The sequence below is a fragment of the Talpa occidentalis genome, unplaced genomic scaffold (genome assembly GCF_014898055.3).
Source record: "Talpa occidentalis isolate TD23 unplaced genomic scaffold, MPIMG_talOcc4v2.1, whole genome shotgun sequence".
Lineage (NCBI taxonomy): Eukaryota > Metazoa > Chordata > Mammalia > Eulipotyphla > Talpidae > Talpa > Talpa occidentalis.
In genome coordinates this window covers 33,962,644-33,977,855 of record NW_026555331.1, presented here as the reverse complement: position 1 = coordinate 33,977,855, position 15,212 = coordinate 33,962,644, and the positions used below count along the sequence as shown (strand labels likewise).

The following is a 15,212-nucleotide window of genomic DNA, read 5'->3' as shown; positions in this document are numbered from 1 at the left end:
ATGTGCCAGCCATCAGGTGGGGCACCAGAGGTACCTGGGAGGAATGAGATGGGAGCTGTGCCCTTTGGAGCTTAGATTACAGTTGTACAGTAATCTGTCCATTTGGTATTTTCACTGTATATGATCAGAGCACCCCCCAGTAATTTCAGGAACACCTTCTAAACTTAAGACAGAGAAAAGAACTATGCTGCCCTGAACTTAGCCATTTGTGTGATATTTTGACCAGAGCCAGCATTCCAGAAGGCCTGGCACCTACTTCTACTCTGCCTTTATTTGTGTGTAACTGGGATAAGATAAAGCAAGAGCTTTATTTTCCTTATCCTTCAAGTAAAGATAATACTCCTCCACAAAACTGCAACAGTTAAATAAAATGCCAGATGGGAAAGTTCTTTGGAAAGTTCAGAGCCCTGGAGATTGAGACATTTGTCATTGGGAGCTGCAGTAAACCTAGGAAAGAAGTCAGGGTGTTGTCATAACATCACACCTGAAAACTTAAAGTCCTTTTATTTTTTGTTGCTGTAAAGCAAAATGTCTTAGTTGAGTTAGAATCATGGGACCCTGAAGAGTTGAGATGAGGGTCTAGGCAACCCTGACTGCAAGTAATGACTTTCCCTGACAAGTGGAAACCACATTGCCCCCTCCAAAGCCTTTAGGAGGTGGCAACAACCGTGCAAACAGAGGACTAGTTATTTTGCTTTATTTATTTATATTTTTGGTTTGTCAGGTTAATCAGAAAATGTTCTAGCAAATTAAAAAAACCTTTTCCTCAGCCCAAAGCTATACTGAGATACTTGATCTCATTGTCTCTGTCATTGTGATTCATGAATAAGAAGCGTGTCTGTCTTCTCAGCCCAGAGCACAGCACCTAAAACAGGCTGGTGTTAACTAGTGAAGATGCACATGGACATAAATGAAAAACATTAAACATTATGAACTAATAAAACTGATCCTTCCTCTATGTCAGGCATTGTTTTGTACCTTGCTTATGTTATGTTACCCCACAAGTACCCTTTGAGTTGGAACTATTATCCTTCATGTACAGGGGAGGAAACCAGGGCACAGAGAGGTTGAGTAATCTGCTCAAGGTCACACAGGCTGATAAGTGTTGAAGTCAGAATTTTGGCCCAGGGAGTCTGGTCCCAAGCCTGAACTCCTAGTCTCTACATCAAAATGCCTCAAGAGTAGAAAATTTGGGGGCCTCTCTGGTGGCACAAGGGGTTAAAATGCAGCACAATGAAGCAATCCACAGCCACTGCAGCACAAGTTCAATCCCCTGCCAGGGAGCTACACACATAGTGCAGCAGACCTCTCCTGACTTAACCTGCTGCTTCCCTCAGCAGTGTATTTCAGTCAGTCCACCTGTTCTGCTCCCCACTCTGTCTCTGATGAATGCTCTCACTGCCCCCCACCTCTGACCTGTACCTTAGTTTCTTGTATGCATAAATAAATTAAAAAAAAAAAAAAGAGTAGAAAACTTGGACTTTGGAGCCAGGCTCCATCAATAAAATGTAGATTATAATCACTTACCCCATGAAGGTATTTTGAAGGTTAAGAGAGCTAACATGCAGAATAACTAGCTTCCTAAGTGGGTACAGATATAGATAGCTCATTCTTATTTCCTAATTTGAAGTTTCTGGAATCACTTCTGTGGTCTAGTAGCTTTAGCAGCCAAATTGTTTTTCATGATTAATTGTGGAAAATTTCTGTATACCTCAGCGTATGGTTAAGTCTCTGGATTATAGGATGTTTAGAGAGAATGAACTCATACCAGGCCTTAAAAATGGCCTTGTGTGGTCAGGTTGTGAGGAGGTGGGGGTGAAGGGAGCTGGGTAGCCTCATCAGCCATGCAGGTAGTTCTTTCTGGGTCCATTTCTTATAAAGGACTGTTCTAGTGCCTTGGGTATACCCTCTCCACCCTCAAGGGATTCAGTTTGTGAAGCTGGGGCCACTAGTCTGATAAAACTGAAATATCCTAAGTTCACCCGGCCACACTCCAATCTTTGATCACAGAAGTTGATCTTCCTGTGCTTTGTCTTTTCATTTTATCTAATGACCTCGCTGTCCATCTTTGATCGTTTTTTTCTAATTAGACAAATATAAAACTGCCAATATTTCAGGCCCACCTGAAATATTGCTATTTTATTCAGATTGTTTAATTCATCTTCATTTCTCTCCTGAAACTAGGTCATCACTGATCTCAAGTTACTATAGATTTAATAGTGAGGTATATTTTCCAACAGTGTGACTTGCAGGTCTTTTCAATAGGGAGTGATTTACTATTACCATAGCCATTTATTTCGTTAAAATTTTAGTTATTTTTTTTTGCAAAGAACATATCCACATTACTTGAAATCCAAGCTATCCCATAGAGCCTATGGTGAAAAGTCTTTCTTCCCAAGTTTCTTTTTTCTTTGGAGAAAACTGGTGTCACTCTTTCTTGGGTAGATTTCCAGAGATAGGCAGTGCAGCTAAAACACAAGTTGCACGTTATACACACACATTTTTTTTTGTTTTGTGTGTTTTTTTTTTTTTGTTTTTTTTTGCTTACTACAAACCCACTGGTCAGTTTGCTTTATTTACTTCATGATATCTTTTAAATTATTCTTTTTCAGTTAGTTCATAAAAGCTTCATTTTTTCATGGTTGCCTAGTGTCCCATTTTTGAGAGGGGCATCTGAATTTGCTTCCTCAGTCCTCTCCCTCTTGGTGTACTGTAGCTTGTTTCCAACCTTTTGCTAATACATGTAATGCCATAGTGAACAACCTTGTACACATGTCATTTTTGTATAATTGAGGGTATTTCTATGGGACAAATTCCCATACGTGGAATTGCTGACTCTCAGGTATACACACTTGTAAACTTAATATTCCCTGAAATGCCATCCATTAAGGTGGTTTAAATTTGTACTGTCACCATGTGTGAAAGGGCCTGTTCACCTCTTTATATCCTCACCAGTTCACTTTTTAAATTTTTACCTTTGTCATAAGGTAGACTAAAAATGCTCCCTTGGTGTTATTTTAACTTCTCCCTCTCTTACCATCTTAGGCATCTTTTTGCTTGCATGGGAGTCATTGGATTTCTTTGTGAATTGTCTCTTCACATCCTGTGCCCATTTTTCTCTTTTTCTTTGTTCATTTCTTGTCCTTTTTGTTAACTGATTTGGGAGGGCGGGCATTATATATTTAGAAAATTAACCTTTAGTCTTGACATGAGTTCCAAATACTTTTTCCAAGTTTATTGCTTTTCCTTTGATTTTGACTACTTTGCTATGCAAATTTATGACCTTTTTTTTTTTTTTTTTTTGTAACTTTTAAATTGTGTGCCCTGTCAAGCTCTTTTATACCACTCCTGTTCATTTAACATTAGCTTGATTTTGGAGGACAGGTAATTTTTCCCATGAGGTACATTGGCATAGGGAAAAAACCATCATCTTCTAGCAAACCTGGATTTGCATGCTGACTGTGCAACTTCTTACCTACCCAAGCAGGGCGAGTTATATAACCCTCTGAGCCTTTGTGACTTCATTTGTAACATGTGGTTGACAACATACATTTTGCAAATGAGTTGTGATAGAGATAATGTTTATAAACTGCCTGTTTAGTGTCTGGCACACTGTAAGTACTTGTTAAACAGGACAATTAGTACTGTCACTGTCTTTACCAATATCACTAGTATAATGTTAGTCGGAATAAGAACATTGTGTCCCCACCATCCTGTGTGTAGCCATTCTTCTCTAAAAGCTGGTCTCGGAGAAGAGGTTTCCCTGCCTAAGCCAAAGGCATCACAACTACCCTAATAATGATCAGGCTGGCATTTTTGGGGCCATATTCATAACCTCTGGGCAGATGTTAAAATGTTAACATCTATTTTTTTTTTTTTTAAGATTTATTTATTTATTTATTTATTTATTTATACACGCACTTGGGGGGCAGGGGTGGTGAGAAGTGCGGGAGGGTAAGACAATTCACCAGAGAAAGAGCGGGGAACAGAACTGGCAGACTGACTAAATACACTGCTCAGGGGAGCAGTGGGCAGCAGGAGAGGTCTGCACGCCATGTGGGACGCTCACCTGCTGGCCAGGGATCGAACTGGCGCTGCAGAGGCTGTGGGCAGCTTTGCAGCCCAGTGCTCAACCGCTGTGCCACCAGGGAAGCCCAAAATGTTAGCATCTATTAAAACAAGATTTCGCTTTGCTACAAGAGGAAGTCAGTTTTATTCTAAAGTTTTTGTAATCAGATCCGTGAATTTCCAGTTAACATTATTTATCCACATAGTGCTATTTGACAATATAATGATCTAAAACATTTATTATCCATATGATCCCTTATTTCAGAACCTTATATTCAATCCAGTCATAAGTCTGGAAATTACTAAACAGAGGGCAGAAATTTAACAGCATGAACAGAAATTGATATCTAAGTTACCTTCTGTGTTTAAAACAACACCCCAGGACCTATTCCTTAATGCGGTAATTCATTATTGTTTTATTCTACACGTCTTCATGTATTCTGATGCTCCAGAATTTTTTTCCTAGGCAAACTTGGTTTTCTTCTGAGACTTATTTTACCACTTATTTTCCTTTAGTAATGTTTAATCTTAATTTAATATTTGTCATGTGAAACCTCTTTCACTGCAGTTTTTTTCCACATAAACTCAATTTCTTTTATAACTTTTATGATTTATTGGTACTAGTCTCATTATTTCTAAAATATCTCTTTCCATTTTGTTCCATCTCATATTTCTGTCTACTCATCCTGCATCTTTTTAAACTGAAATGATGGACTTCCATCTCCCAAGCTTCTCTGTAATTATCAATAATTCAAAAAAATCTTAGCCTTTATATCTCTGTTCTTTTCTCTTCTTGATTCTTCACTGTTAATGTTAAGAAAATTTCCACTTGGGAAGTTATACTTGATTTTACACAATAAATTTTCCCCCTAATCTATATCTATTGAGCACCTATTAGATTCCTGGCATTGAGAATAGAAGCAACTAATGCCCTGCCTTCAGAAGCTTGCTTGCTATGGGAAAGACAGATAAAACATAAACTAACAAAGGGAATTATTTCAGTTGCTAGGGCTATGAAAGAGAGAGAGTAATAAATTAGAAATGACCAGACTCAAGATGGAAGAAACTCATCTCCTTTCATTTGATTCTTTTGCTTCTGTTCTGATTTTAAATCTTGTATTTTGTTTTTCTGTGATTTTGCTTTTAACAGTTTTTACTAATACTTTCTTATCATTCATCCCTTAGAGAGCCGGCTACCCATCTTAAGGTATAATTATATAATCTCCTGCATTATGCCCTTCTTCCTTATACTCTTATGCTGCTTTTCTGAACCCGAACATTTCTTTACCACAGTCTATATAATCATAATGAAGATGATCTTCAGTTACTCTTAAAACTAGAAAGCATTCCTCTTAAATACACCTTAACTTTTGAAACCCTGGGTACTTTTGAAAAAAAGAATAATGATTCTCAAATCCTGTCTAAGTAGAATATGAGTTGGTACATCAGATTGCCAGTTGCTTTTTTTGTAAGAACTGTACTTAATTATGAGATAGATGGTATTTTAGTAAATGATACTGAATATCCCATAGTCTATATAATGACTTGGCTCAGCAAAATAAATAAATAGCAATCCTCCAGTTTTTAGAACATGAAACTCATTCCTTCTAGGTTGACTGTTTAGATCTGAAAATGAATGCTCAATGTTATTTTTCTGTTTTCAGGGATGACTCTGTCCCAGAAGACAACATCTGGAGGGGCATCCTCTCTGTCATTTTCTTCTTTCTTATCATCAGTGTATTAGCTTTTCCAAATGGTAAGTGATGATATACTTTATCACATTTCTCCTGTGTTGTATACCCTTTTGGTATTTTTGAGATGTGTGTTATCTAGAAGATAAAACTAGAAGGTGGGTTAAAAGAATAATCTATGTTATACAATACAAAAATAATCAGTGTTATAGCACAGACTGTGGAGGCAGACCACCCATGCTGCCACTTCCTAGCTCTGTGGCCCTGGGAAGACCCTTTGTTACAGGGCAGGGAGGGGGGATCTCCCCCCTTTTCCTGGGGACAAGCCTGTTACACCTTATGTATCTGAAAGCGTCTTTTTATGATTGCTGCAGTTTCTCTAATAAATAGAAAATTGAGAGCAGGTTAGAGTACTTTCATAATGTTAACTAAACTAATGCATGTTAAGTTCTCTGAACAGTGACTGACAAATTGTAAGCCCTCAATGAATGTCAGCTGTTCTTCTCGTAGCTATTTTTGTATTACCAGCTGAGTCATAAAATACTGAATTACTGCTCAGTAACGCCTTTTTGCTAAAGATAGGGTCGATTCTGTAGGGAGTATTACTTATGTAATTTGTTCTCCTGAGTGATTTTTTTTATTGTAGTAAACTTTGCTTATTATGAATTTGGGGTATGAATTTTCATGAGGTTAAAAGGTAATTATGAATTTTACCCCCACCTCCATCATGATGATAGAGGGAGGCAAAACCTCTATTTTAAAAGCGAGGTTGATATTCTGCTATACTTAAGATTCATACGTTTGCTCTGAATTGTCTCTTATAGGATGCTTTCTTTTTTCTTCCTCTTCAGTACCTTCTCTCTGGAATATTCTTTACTTCTCTCTGTAACCATTTCTAAAGGCTTAATTTTTGTATGCTCTGTTTTACACTTAGGTTGTTTTGGAGATGTCTTTAGTCTTTCTTGTGAGTTATGCTCCACGGGCCCTACTCAGGTTTTAAATATGCTTTAAGATGTATTTCTTCCTTACCTCTCATCTATTCACTATAGTAAGAGAGCTCACTAATGAATGTTAAGGATCACTACCTGGAAATGTACCAGGGTAATAGGATTCTAATACCAATTCCAGTGTGGGAGAGAGGAGTGGTTCGAGGTTTTTCCCCCACAAGCAGTTCTCAACCAATTAATGATTCAATCTGTACTGGCACTATTTACCCAGAGGTAGCATCAGATTCTACAGGCTAAGGGCTCAAGCCCACAAAACCGCTCTCCACTTCAGATGACAATCACAAGTCCAGGTTGTCACCTTCACTTCTGACTGGCTGGCTATAAATCAGAGGTTCCCATGACCCCCTCCTTGCATTTGATGAATTTGATAGAATAGCTCCTAGAACTCAGGGGGCCAGTTAACTAACTAGATAACCAGTGTATTATAAAGTATGGTAATCATAGCCAGATGAGGAGAAGGGCTCAGGGGCTTCCATGTGCTCCCCAGGCACCACTTTCCCAGTGCCTCTACATAGCCACCAACGTGGAAACACTGTAATCCCTGTCCTTTTTGCTTTTCCTAGATTTGTACATGACTGATTAAATCATTGGTCATTGGAATTGAACTGAATCTTTTGCCCACTCCACCATGAGCAGGACTGAAAGTTCCAACCCTCTGATCTCAAGATTGACTCCACTGCTGCCAACTCCTGTCCTTCCTTCCTTTCCCAAGTCATCATTAACATTACAAAAAAAACACCTTTAGGCTCTCCTTTCTTAGGAAATTCTGAGTTGTAGGAGTCTCTTGCCAGAGATGGGAGCAGACTGAATATATTATTCTTATTATAAATCACAATATCTCATGTGGCAACACCTTCACATTTCCCAAGATAGTGGCAGTGACTTTTTCTGTCTGTATTTTTGCTTACCTTGCAGGATATGATTTTTGCTGGTAGCATAATAATACTACCGGTAAAACCATGACTGTACCCTTCAGGGAATGAATTGCCCTAGATAACTAACTTATTTAGAAGCTGAATTTAATTCTCCAACCAATTCTAGTTTTTGGATTAAATTTTTTTTTTTTTGGTGAAAGCCTTTCAAGATAAGAAAACCTGCTGTCCTGTACAGTACAGGCTGCTATAGCAGAATCTCATAGAGTGGGCGACTTAAAGAACAGAAGATTCATCCTGAGGCAAAATTCCTCTCCATCTGGAAACTTGTGAAGCCAAACATTACGTGCTTATAAAATATAGCCATCTCTTCAATGAAACTTTAGCAGAAGTTGGGTTTGGGGATTCCTTAACAGATTTAAGATACCATAGTCTTGAAGCTTGGGGGAATTAAATCTGGATGTAACATTTTGTGTGATTTCTGCTGGTTTTTCCTGTCTCCTAGTAAAGCCCTCCAATCTTCTCTGTCTTCTTAACTTGCTCGGTCTTGTGGTGGGACTGTCCTTTTGTTTTCAGTCGGGGAAGATAAAGATTAAGTTTGTTGTATGCTTTTCTTATATTGGCTGTGTGGATTTTGTGATACGTGCAAAGAGGGGAGGCCCCTGTGCTCACCTAGTTTAGCCTGCTGGGTTGACAGCCGAGAAGGCTGAAACCTGTGGTCATCAGTTCCCATGAGAGACACCCAGCTGCCTGATGTCACCCTAGTGTTAGGGCCCTGGTGTTTTCCTTTGCTCAGCATTGCATTGGTCACATCTCCTGTTAGGTCCATGGTGAGGTGTTTGATCTCTGGCTTCCTGTGTGTTCCATCTTTCTCTGCTTCTCTTTCTTTCCCTCTGTCTCTGGCTTTTCTCTTCCTGAGAGCATGTACCCAGTGTGCTTTGGATCCTGCAGATGGGTGATAGTTTTGTGCCCATGCTCCTTCATGGCCCAAATGCTATCTGTGACCAGCAAGATCGAGCAGACGATCTGAACTGTCCCACTTCCTCCTTTTTCTATTTGCATCCTGCCTTACCTTTCCTCCACCCGCTGTATGTGCACACACACACTCATCTGTAGGCAGACATGCCCAAGGCAAGGTTTCTGATAGTTACAGAATAGCAGAACAGCAGCTTAATATCCTATGTGAGAAGGATAAGGACATTACTGTCAGGGGAGCAAGTACTTTCAGGGATTCTCTTAAAAAAATGTGTACATAGCAAAAACACAGTATGTCTGCCTTGTTTTAGTCTTTTAAAGATCCAGTTAGTCACCCTTTGCATAAGATTAATAAAACCGTATGTTTTCCACATTAAAGATTGTTATTTTTGAATGTTTCAAAATTAGGGGTAGCTTTGGGAGGTGCCAGTGGAGAGGATGGGGGAGCTGTCAGGGCCACAGGGGAAAGGTGCTGAGCCATGAGACCATCCCCTTCAGAGCCAGGATTCTGACTTCTGAGCTTTCCAGGAGCTTCTTCAGTGCTGGTGGCTGCTGCCCTGAGAGGCATATACATGTCTCTTCTTGCTCCAGTCTTGTCATCTGATTTCCATTCTCCCCACCCTTGGCACATAGTGTCAAATTAAATAATGAAAATGAATGGGAGGGAGAAACAGAGTCCAAAATTTCTCTTCTCCTTGAAAGGCAGTTTTGGAGAAGTGCCGGCAATGGATGGCATTCCCAGAACTGTTCTGTTTGGGAAACACAGATGCATTTACCCTTGACCTAGTAAAGGATCCTGCATGTTTGAGTAAAGGTCTGGATTTTGTTGTGTTCCTTTATTTCTTAAGTGTGATTTCACATATACTGGCTGTGCCTATGTGGGTAGAATTGGTCAGCTCCCACAGGAATGGGTCCTGGGATTCGTTTTGCACATAGTCTAAATAGCAAAGAAGGCCCTTGACTTTCTCCAGCAGTCAGGATGCTTTCAGCTGTAAGGATTAGAGGACCCATTTCAGGACAGTTTAAAGAACAAGGATAATGTGTCCTCTCTGACATGACAGGAAGTTCTGAGGTGGGGTGATTCAGGCTTGGCTAATTCAGCAGCTCAGTGATGTGTGAAGACCAAGTTCTTGACATCTTTCTACTCTACTATGCTCAGCATATTGACCCTGCCCTGTGCGTCACTCCCTAGTGAGCTGGAGAAAGCTGCTATTATGGCGGACAATATCCAGGTGAAGAAGAGGTGTATCTTTTTAAGAGTAAAGAGTGAAGAATTTTTTCCTAGGAACCCTCTACCTTCACTTCTCTATGTCTGTGATTGGACTACCTATCTCTTCTCCAACCTGTGCTGAGAACAGAAAATGAATAGTGCCCAGGGGAATAGGCACAGGTCTTCAGTAAGCAGGTCTTCCGTAGATATTTATTGACTGAAAAAAGAGGAAGGGAATGGCTCCCATTGACTTAGAGCTGACCCCTGAGTTGCCCAATGGAGGAGTGAGCACTTAAACAGGATTTCATTTGACAATCAACAGGGTGGGTGCTGGGGTGGATTGTGGAGTTCTTCAGCCCTGTTACAGACATGGAAGGAGAGACCCTGATGTGAGCCTGGGAAGGAGAGGGTCTGATATCTCTCCTGCCTTCTTTTCCTCTTCCATGTCTCCTCATTCTCTTGGTTCCCTTAAAAATTTTTTAAATGCTGAAGGATGTAAACCAATGGTACCTCAGTTAAAAAAATTAAATTAGTTAAAATAATAGTTTTTAAAAGTTGGGCTGTAAAGTTAGAAACAATTTTTTTAAATGGCACCCCTATCATTATAGCAAGTGATGCTGTGTCACTGGAGTGTTCATATAACCATCCCTGTTATCACTGGAGTAGATTTAGAAACCTATTTGAATCTTCAGTTGGCTATGAGGTTTCTTCCAGCAGCTGACCTCCTATGTACTCTTCCAGCTTTGGAGGGATCTCTGGAACTGTTTCTCCCATTCTGCCCCACCCTACCCAAACAGTTCAAACCTTATCTATACCCCCAGTGCCTCACCCCTAGTGGCCTCGCAGGAGACATGTGTTGGATTAAGTCATGAATCTGCCAGGAAAAAAGTTCACAGAATTAGCCATCTCTCTTCCTTTCCTGTCTTCAAGAGAAACACCAATTAGTGCTCCGTTAGGGCATTTTGTGGAGAGCAGAATACTAGCATTTCTTTCATTTCCTGAGTTTATCCTTTTGTTCGTCCTCATTTGACTTCTCTGAGCTGAGATAGTGCTAATCACATCTCCTTGAGGTTTGAAGGTGAGCCAGAAGGTTTACTGTTTCCTAAATTTAAAAAAAAAAAAAAATTCTTTCTGAAGTCTGAAATGAAATGTGCTTAGAGGTAATTTTATTCACTTTTTCTAGGTTTTTCTAGAGGAATATAAATTTTGAAATAATAGCAATCAAATGCCTTATAATTTTGTCAGTAGAACTAAAAAAATAATAGTCAAGTGGAGAAACAGACTTCCTGGGACCAAGGAAAGAAATGTGTAGCCGTTGCAGGACAACTTCTGATTTTGTTAAAAGAATTATACCTCCCTTAAACTTAGTTATTCACAAGTATTGCTGGCAAATCAAGGTGTGATCTCATTTTCTAACTTCTGAGGTCCTTCTTTTCAGTGCCAGCTCTGCTTATGACAAAGATTTGCTTTCTCTTTCTTTTGAGTCAATCTCTTCCGAAACCCATTGGATTTCTTAAGCCTTTCTCAGATCAAAATGCATTTCAGTTTGCAAAGCTGAAAGGACATTTTTAAGAACTCTATTTTTTTCCAGAAACATTGTGATGTTATATTTTGATGTTAACATTACAGAGAAAAGAAATACAGAGAAAAGAAGAAAAGTCAATAGGGATAGGTCAAGATAGGGCTTTAGAAAAACCAAACTGCATTTCCATAAAATGAAAATTCTTTCCAGGTTCTGTAGCTACATAGTAGCAGTCACAGTCCGATAAAGAAAAATATCTTTGGGTTAAAGCAGTTAAATGTTAGGTGAGGAGCTGCAAGGCTTTGTCAACCCCAAATTCTTCAACTACCCATCCTCTTATTTACTCTGCTCAGGGTCAGATAAGAAAGGGCTGAGCTCTGTTGCCAGAGGCTACTCTTAATCATAGGTCCACACTTTGGAGGTCTTTCTGCTGGTCAGTGTGAGGGATTTTTCATGTTTCCTGCCTTTTCCCTCATCCTTGCCGTTTTCCCTGACCTTGTTTGTCCAGTCCACATTGCAGCAACTATAAACAGCACTTGCTCCTAGCTTGCTTCTCCCCTTGCCCTTCCTCTCCTGACCAGGAGACAGTCTTAGCTCAAGTCCTCAAGCCTCTCTCCCCTCCCTGCCTCCTGAGTGGGCTCTTGCTGACAGTGGGTGAAACGTTGTGCTCCCTGCATTTTACCTGGTAACAGTGTGGACTCTGACAGACTGGAGGTGGAATCCTGTGAGCTGTTGACCGGGTGAGTTCCACATGCCACCATGTCAAGTGGGACTGCTGGTAGCCTCGTCCCCGCTCAGGAGAACTGAGAGCAGTGTGGGTCTCCTCCCCCACCCCCCGTCCCCAGTAAGTGCTCAGGAAAGTGCTGCTGGTTATTGTAAATTACAGTTATGATTGCTCTTTGGAATTACATTATTTATATGGTTTTAAGTATCGGTTTGGCATGAAGTTCTGTTATAAGCCAAATAAAAGGTGATAAAATTTTATCAAATTTCAAACTCCTTTATAAGAAGACTGGGGTCCCATGTTGTGTCTGAAAGATTAATTCAGTGGTTTGGATGAAGTAATACTTGTAACCAGGCCATAGTATACAGCTGTCATTCTTGATGACGAGGCAAGAACCATGAACCAAAATTCGGTGAAGATCTTTTGGAAGTGAAGATTACTTAAAAGACAACGATTTTAGCCATCAGTTTTCCAGTGACTTGGAGAAAGTTAACCATGTTATGTTACCTGAAAGGGGATTCTGGTTTCTATGTTTCACTGTGCTTTTCTGAGGGAGAAGCAGTTGATAGAAAAAAATATGTAGATGATTCCTCACCTTCTGAGCCTTTGCTCTGAGAATTCAGAAATTAAACAGATTTAGATAAACTTTTTGATATACCCCCACGCTGTCTGGCTGCCCACTACTTAACCATCTAAAACTCAGAGACCAAATTAATTTGTATAAAGCAAGAGTTCCTGGTGAACCTAACTCACTTTCTACCACCTAAACTTAGGAACTGAATAGATTTCACTTGTGGTGGTGGGGTGTGTGTGTGTGTGTGTGTGTGTGTGTGTGTGTGTGTGTGAGGAGGGTATGTGTGAGGACTGCTCTCCTAAATATGAACTTGATTCTCCAAAAGAAAGCAGTTAAAATATGTTTCAGTGTAGTCTTTTTAGGAAGACAAGGGCTATTTTAGAATGAGTTCCAGAACGAAAATTATAATATAATGTTTGCTTCAGGCAGGATTCCAGATTGCAAGCAATAGAAGCTGACTCTGCTAATTAAAAACCTGTTCAAGGATATTGTTTGACTTGCAGAAGCAAGGAAGGCTAGGAAGCTAGGTCCCAGGCTAAGCTGGTAGCAGGAGCTGCCAGGTCACCCAGGATCGGTCTAATGAAGAGACCCAGTCAGCATTTGCTGTAGTCTGTCCCTTTGTCACTTCTGCTGCAAAGTCTTAATAGAGCTGCCACTGCTGCCAGCACCAGTGCCACCTCCCCAGACTATCCCTGCTGACCGGGACTAGAGAGAGGGAAGGAGAGTGGGAGGAAGAAGAGCTTTGTGTGCTTTCTTTACTGTCAGTAGCCTGAGGTCAAGTCTGAAGGACCAAGCCCTTGAAGGTAGGGCAACAAGTTCTGGCCTCTCAGATTCCAAAGGTGTGGGCAGCCCCAACCAGGTCAGATGCCCACTAGAGCAGTGTTCAGTATTTGCCACTTATGACCTTTCAGTTGGTGGTAAATCCATTGAGTAGATTAAAGCCCAGCTTGCTTGCTTGTTTGCTTCTTTCTTCTACTTTTTTTTTTTTTTTTAATGAAATAGAAGAGAAAGGATTGGCTCAGCACTTACAGTTAGAGGTTGTTCATCCTGTGAAACTTAAGTTTCCATTGAGTGGAATCAACGTCTCTGTATCTAAACTCGGTTGCCACTGAAAGGTATTTTTTGTCAGCCACAGGTCCTGATCAAAACACTGCACTGGCCTATTCCAGTGCCCCAGGGTTGTTGTCAGGTCTCACTCCCCTCCTACTTATTTCCAGAACACGGTATCTCTCTCTCTCTCTCATTTTTAGACTTGGTCTCTCTGTCTATCCTGCTCTCTCTTACACACACATACTCTCCTCTCTTTAACACCTCTCTCTCTCCCCTCGCCTCTCCCCCACTTCAAGATGTCACTTGTTAAGGTGCAGTATATATCAGATACACTTAAGGATAGCCTGGTAACCTATTTACTGTTAGAACATTGTTCCCATGGGAAATTCTGGTCTGAGTTCTAAAGATAAAACTTATAAAAAAAAAAAAAAAGAAAAAAGGGCCTCCCTGGTGGCGCAGCGGTTGAGCGCTGGGTTGCGAAGTCTCTGCAGCGCCAGTTCAATCCCCAGCTGCTCCCCGGCCACTGGAGGAGGGTCCCACATGGCACGCAGACCTCTCCTGCCGCCCGCTGCTCCCCTCAGCAGTGTACTTCGGTCCTTCTGCCTGCTCTGCTCCCCGCTCTGGCTCTGGTGAATTCTCTCACCCTCCCGTGCTTCTGACTGTGCCCAGTGCTTGTATAAATAAATAAATAAACAAACAAACAAGAAAGAAAGAAAGAAAACCCTCTGTTGGGTGCCTGTTACAGTTGTGAGGACATTGTTATAATGTGGATAAAATATTTCAACCTAGACTTTGACCTCAAAGTATTTATGTGGAATAAAAGCCTCCCCCCTCCCTGTTTGTTATTGTTCCTCTCTACAGAGATCAGCAGCAGGCACTTCAGTTTTAGTCTCTGAACCAGTCCTCACTAACCGTCTAATGTTCTCTCTGCAGGTCCATTTACCCGACCTCATCCAGCCTTATGGCGAATGGTTTTTGGTGAGTGACCCATTCGTACATTTAAAAATGTATTTTTAAAAATCCGTTTCTGCATATCATTCTATCAGTTTTGCTTAGCACTCTATGGTAAAACTTGAATAAAGCTTTTTACTTTTGGTGTCCCTAATGTAAGTTTTTTATTAAAATTCCTTGATACATACTCATACACACAAAGTACTGGTGATAACTTAAATTGCAAACATGTGAACTGTTCCACCTCCACTTGCTGGGTTCTACGCTGCTGTCTCTAAATGTTACAGGATTTGAAGGGAATGTAGCTTGTTTTTTATTATGCATCTTTATGTTGCTATTTGCTGATGCAAGTCAAGTGTGTCCCTGAACGTGTTTTGTCTTGGCCTCTGGGAGGGACTGAAAACCCAGCCAACTCCTCGGTGTTATGAACAGGGGAGGACGTCTCCAGACAAAGAGCCCGATTTGGATGAAGGTTTAGTGATAAGGATCTTAAATAGATAGTACATGTCTTATTTTTACTTGATTTCTAGTCCAAATGGCTAAATCACCTGAATAGATTTAAAATAGA

At 40.5% G+C, this 15,212-nt stretch overlaps 1 protein-coding gene across 4 annotated transcripts in view; it reads left to right on the top strand.

Annotated features, from left to right (window-relative positions):
• Positions 1-15,212, top strand: part of PTDSS1 (phosphatidylserine synthase 1) — a 57,702-nt gene that overhangs the window by 6,285 nt on the left and 36,205 nt on the right. For 3 of the 4 annotated variants that reach the window (XM_037503780.2, XM_037503770.2, XM_037503789.2), the window contains exons 2-3: positions 5,733-5,824; positions 14,627-14,671. In XM_037503780.2, coding sequence (XP_037359677.1) covers positions 5,733-5,824; positions 14,627-14,671 — 137 coding nt within the window. Of the gene's footprint in view, positions 1-5,732; positions 5,825-11,888; positions 12,086-14,626; positions 14,672-15,212 lie in introns of those variants that run through there. The other variant, XM_037503798.2, reaches the window with a different exon arrangement.